Below are 14,185 nucleotides of genomic sequence, written 5' to 3'. Positions count from 1 at the left end.
ATAAGCGTTGAGCAGAATATTTAGGCTAAATGTTAAGCCTAGATCATATTTCTTCTTTATAGACCTTTAGGCAGGTTGAGCTTGTGATGCTAAAAAGTCCATCAGGATATTTGGTCACTGTTTGTGTAGCTGTCATACAGAAAAGGAAGATGTTCTTCAGCACAAATAAGCAGGTCTGTTAATGATACTTAGTGCTAATGCACAGCTCAGGCTTTGGTGTCAGGGACTCTCTAAAACTGCCTGGACTACAGCTTTGTGTTTAGTTTGTTTGTGATGAACTGTAGCTGAATGATCTGTTTAATTTTCATTGTGGAAGCTGACCACTTGTGATGTGTTTAGGCAGGGATGATGATGAATGCTACCAAAATATCACAAGCTAGTCTTTCACACTGGATTACAGCACTGTGCACTCAAAAACATATAAAACTTAGATAGATAGATAGATAGATAGATAGATAGATAGATAGATAGATAGATAGATTTCTTTCCTTTTGACTGATAATGAAACATAACAGAATTAAACTCTGAAAGTCAATTTGATTAGCTTTATTAGCTTATTGACAGTTGATTTATCAAATCAGACCATAATGACATAAATTTGATTACAAAATGAAACCAGAGATGATAAAAGATCAAACCATTCATCCATTCGTAATTCATCCATTCAGAATTTTCAGTACTTTTATCCCAATAGGAGTTCTTAAGCATTCAACCACAGACATTTAGTAGTTTTCACTCGCTAACTTCTGTTTTCCATCCACCAGCCTGAAAATCATGCTTCTAACACATTATGATAAAGCAGACAGACCCACATGTTATGTTTTCTGTACTGTGGGATCACTGATTCAACATGTAATTTAGCTTTGGTTATTTAGAATGATCAAAAACTAGATTATGGAAAAACCTGAATGCTGATGGAGAGCACACACTCCAGGGTTCACATAATGTTGACACATAAAAGATTAGACCAGGATAGACCTAAGTGTGTTGAAAACACTAAATCTGAAAAACTTGAAAGAGAAACAAAATGCATAATTTTGTTAGTAATTATTAATTAGTAATTATGGTGGCGACAAGCACAAGTCAATTGCTAAAATACGGTAGGTTATGCAAAATATGTTTGAATATCTTACATCATGATCATCATAAGGATAAAAAAAGTGCCACATCTTGTTGTTCGACCACTGCAGTAATGTTTCTGTGACTCAAGAGATGTAAAAGGTTTATCTGGGTCGTCTTGTCATCAGTGACAATTTTCCTGGAAGGATTTTTGTAATTCCTTTAAAATATGGAAAGACTGGTTCTGTGAATGTATGCCTGATGGTGCGTACATATGTTTTCCTAACAAGGTCAAAAAATGACAGCTTTCCTTGGTTATAATCTAGGTGAACTCTGATCTTTTTCGGGAAGGAATCTTTCAATATGAGTTTTGTATAATCCTCTGGAGTAAGTTCACGAAGATATCCAGTGCAAACACACATGTAGATGCCCCAGTTCTTCTCACGATCATGGCGCTTAGTTATAGCAGTCACACCAACATCCCAATACCCGCCCACCTCCACGTCCCAGCTGTGTTTCCCAGAGCTAAAGCCTTCAGAACCAAGGACAATCCTGCCATGTCTCTCTGGGTTGTTGGGGAGTTGCTGAGCTCTCTCACTTTTTGTCACACAAGTCAAATCCTCTGATATAGTCATTAGTGTGTTGCCAGTATTGGGGTCCAGAATGACAGGAGCTGGATGGAAAAGATACAATGGGGAAAGTTAACTGAGCTGATCATTGAGAATGTTAATTAGCTATCTGTAAATACTGTTGCAGATTTAAATGCCAAAAACATGGGCAGTGAAAAGCAACAATGCATTGCTTACTGTATTGGATTATCCCCTTCATCTTCCCCCAGACTGTGAACAGCAGGTTCCCCAGGTGTTTGGCCTCGTCGATCAGGGCTCCTGATGGAGTCTCTGGATCTGGCAGTTTGCACTGGGATCTGCAGGAATATTAGTTAGTCACAGATCTGGAGTGATTCTGATCTCACACAGAGGATGAGACACACAGAAAGTGAACTTACCTCTCTATAGTGGACTTGACATTCTGTGAAATAAAGAGACAACAAGGCCACAAGTCAATACCTCTCATTTGGTCAGATTATTATTCCAATCTTATCTTAATATTGAACATTTAACATGTATCATAAATGTGATTACAAGCATGAATGAGATGTTTTCAGCTTTCATCTCCTCCTCTACGACTTTGATCTTGTCTGTGAGTGAGGAGATCTCTGCGGTCAAATTCACAATCCTGATCGTCATCGCCTGACTCTTGGTTGTCGCCTCTTTCCTCAGTGCATCAATCCTAGCGGCCTCCTCTGCTCGCAGGAACTGGTAAAACTTCCAAAACTCCTCTTTTATCCTCTTCTCTGTCTGCTGGGCCTGGAGCTGAGAAGAGTGAGTTGAAGATCAGCTGAAACTCACTATTCATAATTTAGTAATTATACAGTAATCCAATAGTAGCTATTGTAGTTTTAACATCCATAACAGAAATTTGTTGGTATGTTGTCAACTCTGTCCAAAGCAGAATTGAATTGTATAACTGAATGTTTTTGTAAAACAAAACTCATTAGTTATATTTCTTAACAAAAATAGAGTTGACATAATTTTTCGCAAAAATATCTATAACTATTGTGACTGTAACTTACCTTGATGTGGCTGGCCATTTTATCACAGTTGAGTTTTTCCAACTTAAATGTCCCCAGTTTGGTTTTTAAGTGCATCAGTGCGATGTTAAGTTTGGTCTGCAAATGAGAGGATATGCATACATTGATTATACAGTATGAATCAGTTAAATAAGACATTTGTTTGCTATGTGCAATATGAAGAATAATTTATAAAATCAGAAAAACTGGCAAAACCAAACCAAACCAAACCAAACCCTCTCTTTTGAACTTTCCATTTTCACCTGTATGTGCCTCACCTTATGCTCTTCTGCAGCTTCATTGATGGGTACGCAGTTATGTTGCTTATGTTTCTTTGCATCCCTACAGACGACACAGATGGGCTGTTGGTCGTCCTGACAGAAGAGCTTGAGTTTCTCACTGTGCAGACTGCAGAGCTGCTCAGATGGTGAATCTCTCTGACTCCTCTCTTGTCTCAAGGTGTCAGACAGGTTTTTCAAAGCCAGATTGCGGGGCGGTTGACGCATTGGAAACATTTCCTTACACACTGGACATGTCTGGACCCCACTCTGTCTCCACCATTCCTGAAGACAGACTTTACAGAAGCTGTGACCACACAACAAGACAACAGGATCTCTAAAAATGTCACAGCACACGGGGCAGGTGCAATCCGCCTCGGACGAGTTGGTAGCCATTTTGTTGTTTTCTTGTGAGGTTCTCTGTGTTCCTGGCCGTCTTTTTCCTGTATGAACTCTCGGAGGACCAACTTACTTTCACTTTCAAAGACCCACTCCTGTTTGTTTAGCTAGTGCTCAGGTTCAGTACTTTAAGTTGCCAGTAGTACAAATAAACAGCCTATTGAGTGGATTGTCTTCCTTATTTTCTTTTGAAAGTACATTAACACATGCAGTTTTAGGTGCTGATTTCGAGTTGCTTGTTGTATTCTGTATATCCGTGTAAAAGGGGTGGAGCTCTGCATTTTTTTTTCTCTGTACCTTTGCCCTGCCTTGTGAGAAGAAATGACCCATGCTCTCTTCTGGTGTAGCCAAAGACTGGAGAAGGAAATAAACCTTGCTTTATCTGATTATCACCATAGTTTCTGTGTGTGTACAATGATTGTGCTCAGTTGTGCCTGAACTAAAGGCATGGTGAGTAGAAAAGACTGGGCTTTTAGAATCAGCAAAGACTGATTAGACTGAAGCTTATTTAAGGCAAGAAGAGAATGACATCTTGCTACAGGAAGGACATAAAAATGCCCCTTTTGTTTGCATTTCTTCAATTTTCAGTTACATAAGCATTGAGCAGAATATTTAGGCTAAATGATAAGCCTAGATCATATTTCTTCTTTATAGACCTTTAGGCAGGTTGAGCTTGTGATGCTAAAAAGTCCATCAGGATATTTGGTCACTGTTTGTGTAGCTGTCATACAGAAAAGGAAGATGTCCTTCAGCACAAATAAGCAGGTCTGTTCATGATACTTAGTGCTAATGCACAGCTCAGGCTTTGGTGTCAGGGACTCTCTAAAACTGCCTGGACTACAGCTTTGTGTTTAGTTTGTTTGTGATGAACTGTAGCTGAATGATCTGTTTAATTTTCATTGTGGAAGCTGACCACTTGTGATGTGTTTAGGCAAGGATGATGATGAATGCTACCAAAATATCACAAGCTAGTCTTTCACACTGGATTACAGCACTGTGCACTCAAAAACATATAAAACTTAGATAGATAGATAGATAGATAGATAGATAGATAGATAGATAGATAGATTTCTTTCCTTTTGACGGATAATGAAACATAACAGAATTAAACTCTGAAAGTCAATTTGATTAGCTTTATTAGCTTATTGACAGTTGATTTATCAAATCAGACCATAATGACATAAATTTGATTACAAAATGAAACCAGAGATGATAAAAGATCAAACCATTCATCCATTTGTAATTCATCCATTCAGAACTTTCAGTACTTTTATCCCAATAGGAGTTCTTAAGCATTCAACCACAGACATTTAGTAGTTTTCACTCACCAACTTCTGTTTTCTATCCACCAGCCTGAAAATCATGCTTCTAACACACTTTATGATAAAGCAGACAGACCCACATGTTATGTTTTCTGTACTGTGGGATCACTGATTCAACATGTAATTTAGCTTTGGTTATTTAGAATGATCAAAAACTAGATTATGGAAAAACCTGAATGCTGATAGAGAGCACACACTCCAGGGTTCACATAACGTTGGCAGGTAGAAGATTAGACCTGGATAGACCTAAGTGTGTTGAAATCTGAAAAAGATCACATTAAATCTGAAAAATTTACACTAAACTGAAAGGAAACAAAATTAATTGTTGATTGTTAATTGTTAAATTAGGAATGCCATTGATGACATTACACCAGTTAAGGTGAAAATCTCTGGTAAGCAAAAAGCACCCTGGAGAAATGCTATGTCTGTAAAACAACGGAAAAGAGAATGCCGAAAGGCTGAACGTAAATGGCGAAAAACAAAACTCCAGGTTCACTATGATATCTACAAAGAGGAGCTTCAAAACTACAACATAGAATTGAGAAATACCAGACAATCCTTTTTTGCCAAGATCATTAGTGAAAATACAAACAATGCACGTACACTTTTTACTACTGTTGATAGATTGATAAATCCCCCAGCATCAATTGCCCCAGAGCTTCTTTCTACTGCTAAAGATAATGAATTTCCCGCCTTTTTCAGTGATAGGATTGTGAGTATCAGACAAACTATCAGTGCTTCCATGTCTAACAGGAAGGTTATGCCTCCATTTCCTTCACGCATAAATAATGTAAGTAATATGGCAAATTTTACTGCTATTGATTACACAACACTTGAGGACACTATACAACAGCTTAAGTCGTCCACTTGCTGCCTCGACCCTCTGCCCACAAGCTTTTTTAAAAATGTTTTTAGCTGTTTGGCGAATGAGCTATTGCAAATTGTTAACAGCTCTCTTTTGTCTGGTGTTTTCCCAAATGATTTGAAAACTGCTGTTATTAAGCCTCTGTTAAAGAAGAGTTGCCTGGATGCCTCTGTGATAAGTAATTACAGACCTATTCCCAATCTCCCTTTTATTAGTAAGATCCTGGAAAAAATTGTCTTCAACCAGCTTAACAACTATTTAATTTCAAATGTCCACTTTGACCATTTCCAATCCGGATTTAGACCCTATCACAGTACTGAGACAGCCCTTATTAGAGTTGTGAATGATCTTCGTATAAACACAGATTCAGGCAAACTTTCTATCCTTGTACTTCTGGATCTTAGTGCTGCATTTGACACTGTTGATCACACAATATTATTAGATAGACTAGAAAATTGGGTTGGACTCTCTGGCCTGGTCTTAAATTGGTTCAAGACCTACCTGCAAGGCAGGAACTACTTTGTGTCTATTGGTGACTTTGTCTCTGAAAGGGTCAGTATGATGTGGAGTTCCACAGGGCTCAATCCTTAGCCCTCTTTTATTCAACCTCTACATGCTTCCACTAGGACATATACAGAAAAATAGCATTCATTACCACAATTATGCAGATGACACTCAGCTCTATATATATCTTTCTTCAAGTGACTTTGGTCCTGTAGATTCTCTGATTCAGTGTATCGAGGAAATTAATGACTGGATGTGCCAAAACTTTTTTCAGCTAAATAAAGACAAAACTGAGGTAATTATCTTTGGTACTAAGGAAAAGAGGCAGACAATTAGGACCCATCTTGACTCACTGTCTCTCAAGAGTAAAGACCAAGCTAGGAATCTTGGTGTTATTATGGATGCCGATCTCAATTTTAACAAACATATCAATACCATTACAAGATCAGCCTTTTATCATCTTAAAAATATAACCAAAGTACGGGGTCTTATGTCAAAGCCTGATTTAGAAAAGCTGATACACGCTTTCATTACCAGCAGGTTAGACTACTGCAAGGGTCTTCTCTCCGGTCTCCCCAAAAAAACTCTTAGGATATGAGCCACCCAGACCTCTGAGGTCATCTGGGACCGATCTGTTAGTTGTTCCCAGGGTGAAAACTAAATCAGGTGAAGCTGCTTTTGGTAGTTATGCTCCCAATTACTGGAATAAACTTCCAGAAGCACTGAGATGTGCTCCCACTGTCAGCTCTTTTAAAAGTCGGCTCAAAACATTCCTTTTCTCTGTGGCCTTCTGCTAAATCATCTGTATGTAGATGTAACAGGTGTTATCTTTCTTTATTTCTTTTATTTCTTTTATTTATGTTTTACCTATTTTATACAAAATTATTCATCAATTGGCGTCACGAACAGGATCCCAACAAGAGTCTAGAGGAACTCTGGTGAGTAGTTTCTCTGCTCGGATGGGATCCTCAAACCTGTATTGAGAATTGAAGGATTTCTTGAAGTTTATAATTGTAATTGTTTAGATGATCTGTGTATTGTTCTAAAGGAACATTTACAAGTCCTATAGGGGCTGTGGGACCTGCCGATAGGGTGGGGTAAGACCACTGGAAGGACTCTAGGCTCCTTCGAAGAATCCTTCGAAGAATCCTTCAAGATATCATCTAAAATCACTCTCAGAGAAGCTCCGGTGTTTCTGGGAGGTCTTTTAGGTGGTGATTATCTTTGAATATCCTCAGGGGTAAGGCACACTTAATTTGATACTGGCTGACCAGAGGTGTCACCAGTATGAGAGTGACTGCTCAATATCTTTCTTTCTTTCTTTTTAATGTCATTTTAAATAGTTGTGGAGTGTGTATGTATTTTTTCTGTTTTATGTGAAGCACATTGTATTTGCCTTGTGTATGAAATGTGCTATATAAATAAAGTTTGCCTTGCCTTGCCTAATAATTTTGTTAGTAATTATTAACTAGTAATTATCTTGGCGACAAGCACAAGATAAGTAAATTGTTAAAATAGGGTAGGTTACGCAAAATATGTTTGAATATCTTACATCATAATCATCATAAGTCTAGGTTAAAAAAAAAGTGCTGATTTCAGCGCCACATCCTCTTGTTTGACCACTGCAGTAATGTTTCTGTGACTCAAGAGATGTAAAAGTTTTATCTGGGTTGTCCTGTCGTCAGTGAGAATTCAACTGGAAGGATTTTCAAATTTGCAGAAAAATGCGGAAAGACTGGCTCTGTGAAAATGTGCCTGATGGTGTGTACATATGTTTTTCTATCAAGGTCAAAAAATGACAGCTTTCCTTGGTCATAATCTCTGACTCTGATTTTGTTGGGGAAGGAATTTTCAGGTATGAGTTGTCTATGATTCTCTGTGGTATATTCATAAAGATCTCCCATGCAAGCACAGATGTAGATGCCCCAGTTCTTCACACAATCATGACGTTTGGTTGTAGTCACACCAACATTCCAATAACTGTCCACCTCTACATCCCAGCTGTGTTTCCCAGAGCTAAAGCCTTCAGAACCACGGACAATCCTGCTAAGTCTCTCTGGGTTGTTGGGGAGTTGCTGAGCTCTCTCACTTTCTGTCACACGAGTCAAATCCTCTGATATAGTCAGTCGTGTGTCGCCAGTATTAGGGTCCAGAATGACAGGAGCTGGATGGGAAAAAATGAAGATACAATGGAGAAAGTTAACTGAACTGATCATTACAATAAGACAGATAATTACCTATCTGTAAATACTGTTGCAGATTTAAATGTCAAAAACATGGCCAGTGAAAAGCAACAATGCATTGCTTACTGTATTGGATTATTCCCTTCATCTTCCCCCAGACTGTGAACAGCAGGTTCCCCAGGTGTTTGGCCTCGTCGATCAGAGCTCCTGATGGAGTCTCTGGATCTGGCAGTTTGCACTGGGATCTGCAGGAATATTAAGTAGTCACAGATCTGGAGTGGTTCTGATCTCACACAGAGGATGAGACACACAGGAAGTGAACTTACCTCTCCATAGTGGACTTGACATTCTGTGAAATAAAGAGAAAACAAGGCCACAAGTCAATACCTCTCATTTGGTCAGATTATTATCCCAATCTTAGCTTAATATTGAACATTTAACATGTATCATAAATGTGATTACAAGCATGAATGAGATGTCTTCAGATTTCATCTCCTCCTTTATGACTTTGATCTTGTCTGTGAGCGAGGAGATCTCTGCGGTCAAATTCACAATCCTGATCATCATCGCCTGACTCTTGGTTGTCGCCTCTTTCCTCAGTGCATCAATCCTAGCGGCCTCCTCTGCTCGCAGGAACTGGTAAAACTTCTGAAACTCCTCTTTTATCCTCTTCTCTGTCTGCTGGGCCTGGAGCTGAGAAGAGTGAGTTGAAGATCAGCTGAAACTCACTATTCAACACTTTATAATTTAGTAAAAATACAGTAATCCAATAGCAGCTATTGTAGCTTTAACATCAATAACAGACATTTGTTGGTATGTTGTCAACTCTGTCCAAAGCACAATTGAATTGGATAACTGCCTGCTTTTTGTAAAACAAACAAAACGGATTAGTTATATTTCTAAAGCTTGAGAAGAATAGGGTTGAAACCATTTTTTGCAAAAATATCTATAACTATTGTGACTGTGACTTACCTTGATGTGGCTGGCCATTTCATCACATTTAAGTTTTTCCCACTTAAATGTCCCCAGTTTGGTTTTTAAGTGCATCAGTGGGATCTTAAGTTTGGTCTGCAAATGACAGTATATGCACACATTGATTATACAGTATGGATCAGTTGAATAAGACATTTGCTTTTTTGCTATGTGCAATATGAATAATCATTTATAAAATCAGAAAAACTGGCAAAACCAAACATAATTTTTCCAGTTGTGTCTGATCCAACAACATTGGTACATGCAGCCCTCTCTTTTGAACTTTCCATTTTCACCTGTATGTGCCTCACCTTATGCTCTTCTGCAGCTTCATTGATGGGTACGCAGTTATGTTGCTTATGTTTCTTTGCATCCCTACAGACGACACAGATGGGCTGTTGGTCGTCCTGACAGAAGAGCTTGAGTTTCTCACTGTGCAGACTGCAGAGCTGCTCAGATGGTGAAGCTCTCTGACTCCTCTCTTGTCTCAAGGTGTCAGACAGGTTTTTCAAAGCCAGATTGCGGGGCGGTTGACGCATTGGAAACATTTCCTTACAGACTGGACATGTCTGGACCCCACTCTGTCTCCACCATTCCTGAAGACAGACTTTACAGAAGCTGTGACCGCACAACAAGACAACAGGATCCCTAAAAATGTCACAGCACACGGGGCAGGTGCAATCCGCCTCAGACGAGTTGGTAGCCATTTTGTTGTTTTCTTGTGAGGTTCTCTGTGTTCCTGGTCGTCTTTTTCCTGTATGAACTCTCGGAGGACCAACTTACTTTCACTTTCAAAAACCCACTACTGTTTGTTTAGCTAGTGCTCAGGTTCAGTACTTTAAGTTGCCAGTAGTACAAATAAACAGCCTATTGAGTGGATTGTCTTCCTTATTTTCTTTTGAAAGTACATTAACACACGCAGTTTTAGGTGCTGATTTCAAGTTGCTTGTTGTATTCTGTATATCCGTGTAAAAGGGGTGGAGCTCTGCATTTTTTTTTCTCTGTACCTTTACCCTGCCTTGTGAGAAGAAATGACCCATGCTCTCTTCTGGTACAGCCAAAGACTGGAGAAGGAAATAAACCTTGCTTTATCTGATTATCACCATAGTTTCTGTGTGTGTACAATGATTGTGCTCAGTTGTGCCTGAACTAAAGGCATGGTGAGTAGAAAAGACTGGGCTTTTAGAATCAGCAAAGACTGATCAGACTGAAGCTTATTTAAGGCAAGATGAGAATGACATCTTGCTACAGGAAGGACATAAAAATGCCCCTTTTGTTTGCATTTCTTCAATTTTCAGTTACATAAGCGTTGAGCAGAATATTTAGGCTAAATGTTAAGCCTAGATCATATTTCTTCTTTATAGACCTTTAGGCAGGTTGAGCTTGTGATGCTAAAAAGTCCATCAGGATATTTGGTCACTGTTTGTGTAGCTGTCATACAGAAAAGGAAGATGTTCTTCAGCACAAATAAGCAGGTCTGTTAATGATACTTAGTGCTAATGCACAGCTCAGGCTTTGGTGTCAGGGACTCTCTAAAACTGCCTGGACTACAGCTTTGTGTTTAGTTTGTTTGTGATGAACTGTAGCTGAATGATCTGTTTAATTTTCATTGTGGAAGCTGACCACTTGTGATGTGTTTAGGCAGGGATGATGATGAATGCTACCAAAATATCACAAGCTAGTCTTTCACACTGGATTACAGCACTGTGCACTCAAAAACATATAAAACTTAGATAGATAGATAGATAGATAGATAGATAGATAGATAGATAGATTTCTTTCCTTTTGACTGATAATGAAACATAACAGAATTAAACTCTGAAAGTCAATTTGATTAGCTTTATTAGCTTATTGACAGTTGATTTATCAAATCAGACCATAATGACATAAATTTGATTACAAAATGAAACCAGAGATGATAAAAGATCAAACCATTCATCCATTCGTAATTCATCCATTCAGAATTTTCAGTACTTTTATCCCAATAGGAGTTCTTAAGCATTCAACCACAGACATTTAGTAGTTTTCACTCACTAACTTCTGTTTTCTATCCACCAGCCTGAAAATCATTCTTCTAACATTACGATAAAGCAGACAGACCCACATGTTATGTTTTCTGTACTGTGGGATCACTGATTCAACATGTAATTTAGCTTTGGTTATTTAGAATGATCAAAAACTAGATTATGGAAAAACCTGAATGCTGATGGAGAGCACACACTCCAGGGTTCACATAATGTTGACACATAAAAGATTAGACCAGGATAGACCTAAGTGTGTTGAAAACACTAAATCTGAAAAACTTGAAAGAGAAACAAAATGCATAATTTTGTTAGTAATTATGAATTAGTAATTATGGTGGCGACAAGCACAAGTCAATTGCTAAAATACGGGAGGTTATGCAAAATATGTTTGAATATCTTACATCATGATCATCATAAGTCTAGGATAAAAAAAGTGCCACATCTTGTTGTTCGACCACTGCAGTAATGTTTCTGTGACTCAAGAGATGAAAAAGGTTTATCTGGGTCGTCTTGTCATCAGTGACAATTCAACTGGAAGGATTTTTGTATTGTCATTAAAATACGGAAAGAGTGGTTCTGTGAATGTGTGCTTGATGGTGCGCACATGTGTTTTCCTATCAAGGTCAAAAAATGAGAGCTTTCCTTGGTCATAATCTAGCTGAACTCTGATCTTTTTTGGGAAGGAATCTACCAATATGAGTTTTGTATAATCCTCTGGAGTAAGTTCACGAAGATATCCAGTGCAAACACACATGTAGATGCCCCAGTTCTTCTCACGATCATGGCGCTTAGTTATAGCAGTCACACCAACATCCCAATACCCGCCCACCTCTACATCCCAGCTGTGTTGCCCAGAGCTAAAGCCTTCAGAACCAAGGACAATCCTGCCATGTCTCTCTGGGTTGTTGGGGAGTTGCTGAGCTCTCTCACTTTTTGTCACACGAGTCAAATCCTCTGATATAGTCATTAGTGTGTTGCCAGTATTGGGGTCCAGAATGACAGGAGCTGGATGGAAAAGATACAATGGGGAAAGTTAACTGAGCTGATAATTGAGAATGTTAATTGGCTATCTGTATACTGTTGCAGATTTAAATACCACAAACATGGCCAGTGAAAAACAATGTTGCATTGCTTACTGTATTGGATTATCCCCTTCATCTTCCCCCAGACTGTGTACAGCAGGTTCCCCAGGTGTTTGGCCTCGTCGATCAGAGCTCCTGATGGAGTCTCTGGATCTGGCAGTTTGCACTGGGATCTGCAGGAATATTAAGTAGTCACAGATCTGGAGTGGTTCTGATCTCACACAGAGGATGAGACACACAGAAAGTGAACTTACCTCTCTATAGTGGACTTGACATTCTGTGAAATAAAGAGACAACAAGGCCACAAGTCAATACCTCTCATTTGGTCAGATTATTATTCCAATCTTATCTTAATATTGAACATTTAACATGTATCATAAATGTGATTACAAGCATGAATGAGATGTCTTCAGCTTTCATCTCCTCCTCTACGACTTTGATCTTGTCTGTGAGCGAGGAGATCTCTGCGGTCAAATTCACAATCCTGATCGTCATCGCCTGACTCTTGGTTGTCGCCTCTTTCCTCAGTGCATCAATCCTAGCGGCCTCCTCTGCTCGCAGGAACTGGTAAAACTTCTGAAACTCCTCTTTTATCCTCTTCTCCGTCTGCTGGGCCTGGAGCTGAGAAGAGTGAGTTGAAGATCAGCTGAAACTCACTATTCATAATTTAGTAATTATACAGTAATCCAATAGTAGCTATTGTAGTTTTAACATCCATAACAGAAATTTGTTGGTATGTTGTCAACTCTGTCCAAAGCAGAATTGAATTGTATAACTGAATGTTTTTGTAAAACAAAATTCATTAGTTATATTTCTTAACAAAAATAGAGTTGACATAATTTTTCGCAAAAATATCTATAACTATTGTGACTGTAACTTACCTTGATGTGGCTGGCCATTTTATCACAGTTGAGTTTTTCCAACTTAAATGTCCCCAGTTTGGTTTTTAAGTGCATCAGTGCGATGTTAAGTTTGGTCTGCAAATGAGAGGATATGCATACATTGATTATACAGTATGAATCAGTTAAATAAGACATTTGTTTGCTATGTGCAATATGAAGAATAATTTATAAAATCAGAAAAACTGGCAAAACCAAACCAAACCAAACCAAACCCTCTCTTTTGAACTTTCCATTTTCACCTGTATGTGCCTCACCTTATGGTCTTCTGCAGCTTCATTGATGGGTACGCAGTTATGTTGCTTATGTTTCTTTGCATCCCTACAGACGACACAGATGGGCTGTTGGTCGTCCTGACAGAAGAGCTTGAGTTTCTCACTGTGCAGACTGCAGAGCTGCTCAGATGGTGAAGCTCTCTGACTCCTCTCTTGTCTCAAGGTGTCAGACAGGTTTTTCAAAGCCAGATTGCGGGGCGGTTGACGCATTGGAAACATTTCCTTACACACTGGACATGTCTGGACCCCACTCTGTCTCCACCATTCCTGAAGACAGACTTTACAGAAGCTGTGACCACACAACAAGAGAACAGGATCCCTAAAAATGTCACAGCACACGGGGCAGGTGCAGTCCAGCTCGGACGAGCTGGTAGCCATTTTGTTGTTTTCTTGTGAGGTTCTCTGTGTTCCTGGTCGTCTTTTTCCTGTATGAACTCTCGGAGGACCAACTTACTTTCACTTTCAAAGACTCACTCCTGTTTGTTTAGCTAGTGCTCAGGTTCAGTACTTTAAGTTGCCAGTAGTACAAATAAACAGCCTATTGAGTGGATTGTCTTCCTTATTTTCTTTTGAAAATACATTAACACACGCAGTTTTAGGTGCTGATTTCAAGTTGCTTCTTGTATTCTGTATATCCGTGTAAAAGGGGTGGAGCTCTGCATTTTTTTTCTCTGTACCTTTGCCCTGCCTTGT

At 38.9% G+C, this 14,185-nt stretch overlaps 3 protein-coding genes across 3 annotated transcripts; all 3 read right to left on the bottom strand.

Moving 5' to 3' along the window:
- Positions 1–1,223: 1,223 nt before the first annotated feature.
- Positions 1,224–3,466, bottom strand: LOC144542796 (zinc-binding protein A33-like). Its single transcript, XM_078290090.1, has 6 exons — positions 2,968–3,466; positions 2,693–2,788; positions 2,202–2,432; positions 2,066–2,088; positions 1,866–1,984; positions 1,224–1,732 (listed from the first exon to the last, which is right to left on the bottom strand). Exons 1-6 carry the CDS (start codon positions 3,361–3,363, stop codon positions 1,224–1,226), a joined length of 1,374 nt encoding a protein of 457 aa, XP_078146216.1. The 5' UTR covers positions 3,364–3,466.
- A 4,059-nt stretch (positions 3,467–7,525) lies between these two features.
- On the bottom strand, positions 7,526–9,939 carry LOC139924930 (zinc-binding protein A33-like). The gene is made up of 6 exons (XM_071916169.2): positions 9,524–9,939; positions 9,213–9,308; positions 8,703–8,933; positions 8,567–8,589; positions 8,367–8,485; positions 7,526–8,221 (listed from the first exon to the last, which is right to left on the bottom strand). Exons 1-6 carry the CDS (start codon positions 9,917–9,919, stop codon positions 7,719–7,721), a joined length of 1,368 nt encoding a protein of 455 aa, XP_071772270.2. The 5' UTR covers positions 9,920–9,939; the 3' UTR covers positions 7,526–7,718.
- Positions 9,940–11,652: 1,713 nt separating this feature from the next.
- On the bottom strand, positions 11,653–13,925 carry LOC144542768 (zinc-binding protein A33-like). Its single transcript, XM_078290003.1, has 6 exons — positions 13,475–13,925; positions 13,200–13,295; positions 12,709–12,939; positions 12,573–12,595; positions 12,373–12,491; positions 11,653–12,241 (listed from the first exon to the last, which is right to left on the bottom strand). The coding sequence occupies exons 1-6, from the start codon at positions 13,868–13,870 to the stop codon at positions 11,733–11,735; spliced, it is 1,374 nt and encodes a 457-aa protein (XP_078146129.1). The 5' UTR covers positions 13,871–13,925; the 3' UTR covers positions 11,653–11,732.
- Between the last annotated feature and the right edge of the window lie 260 nt (positions 13,926–14,185).

Source organism: Centroberyx gerrardi, chromosome 18 (genome assembly GCF_048128805.1).
Source record: "Centroberyx gerrardi isolate f3 chromosome 18, fCenGer3.hap1.cur.20231027, whole genome shotgun sequence".
NCBI lineage: Eukaryota > Metazoa > Chordata > Actinopteri > Beryciformes > Berycidae > Centroberyx > Centroberyx gerrardi.
The sequence above is the reverse complement of the archived record's forward strand: the minus strand, read 5'-3'. Positions and strand labels throughout refer to the sequence as shown.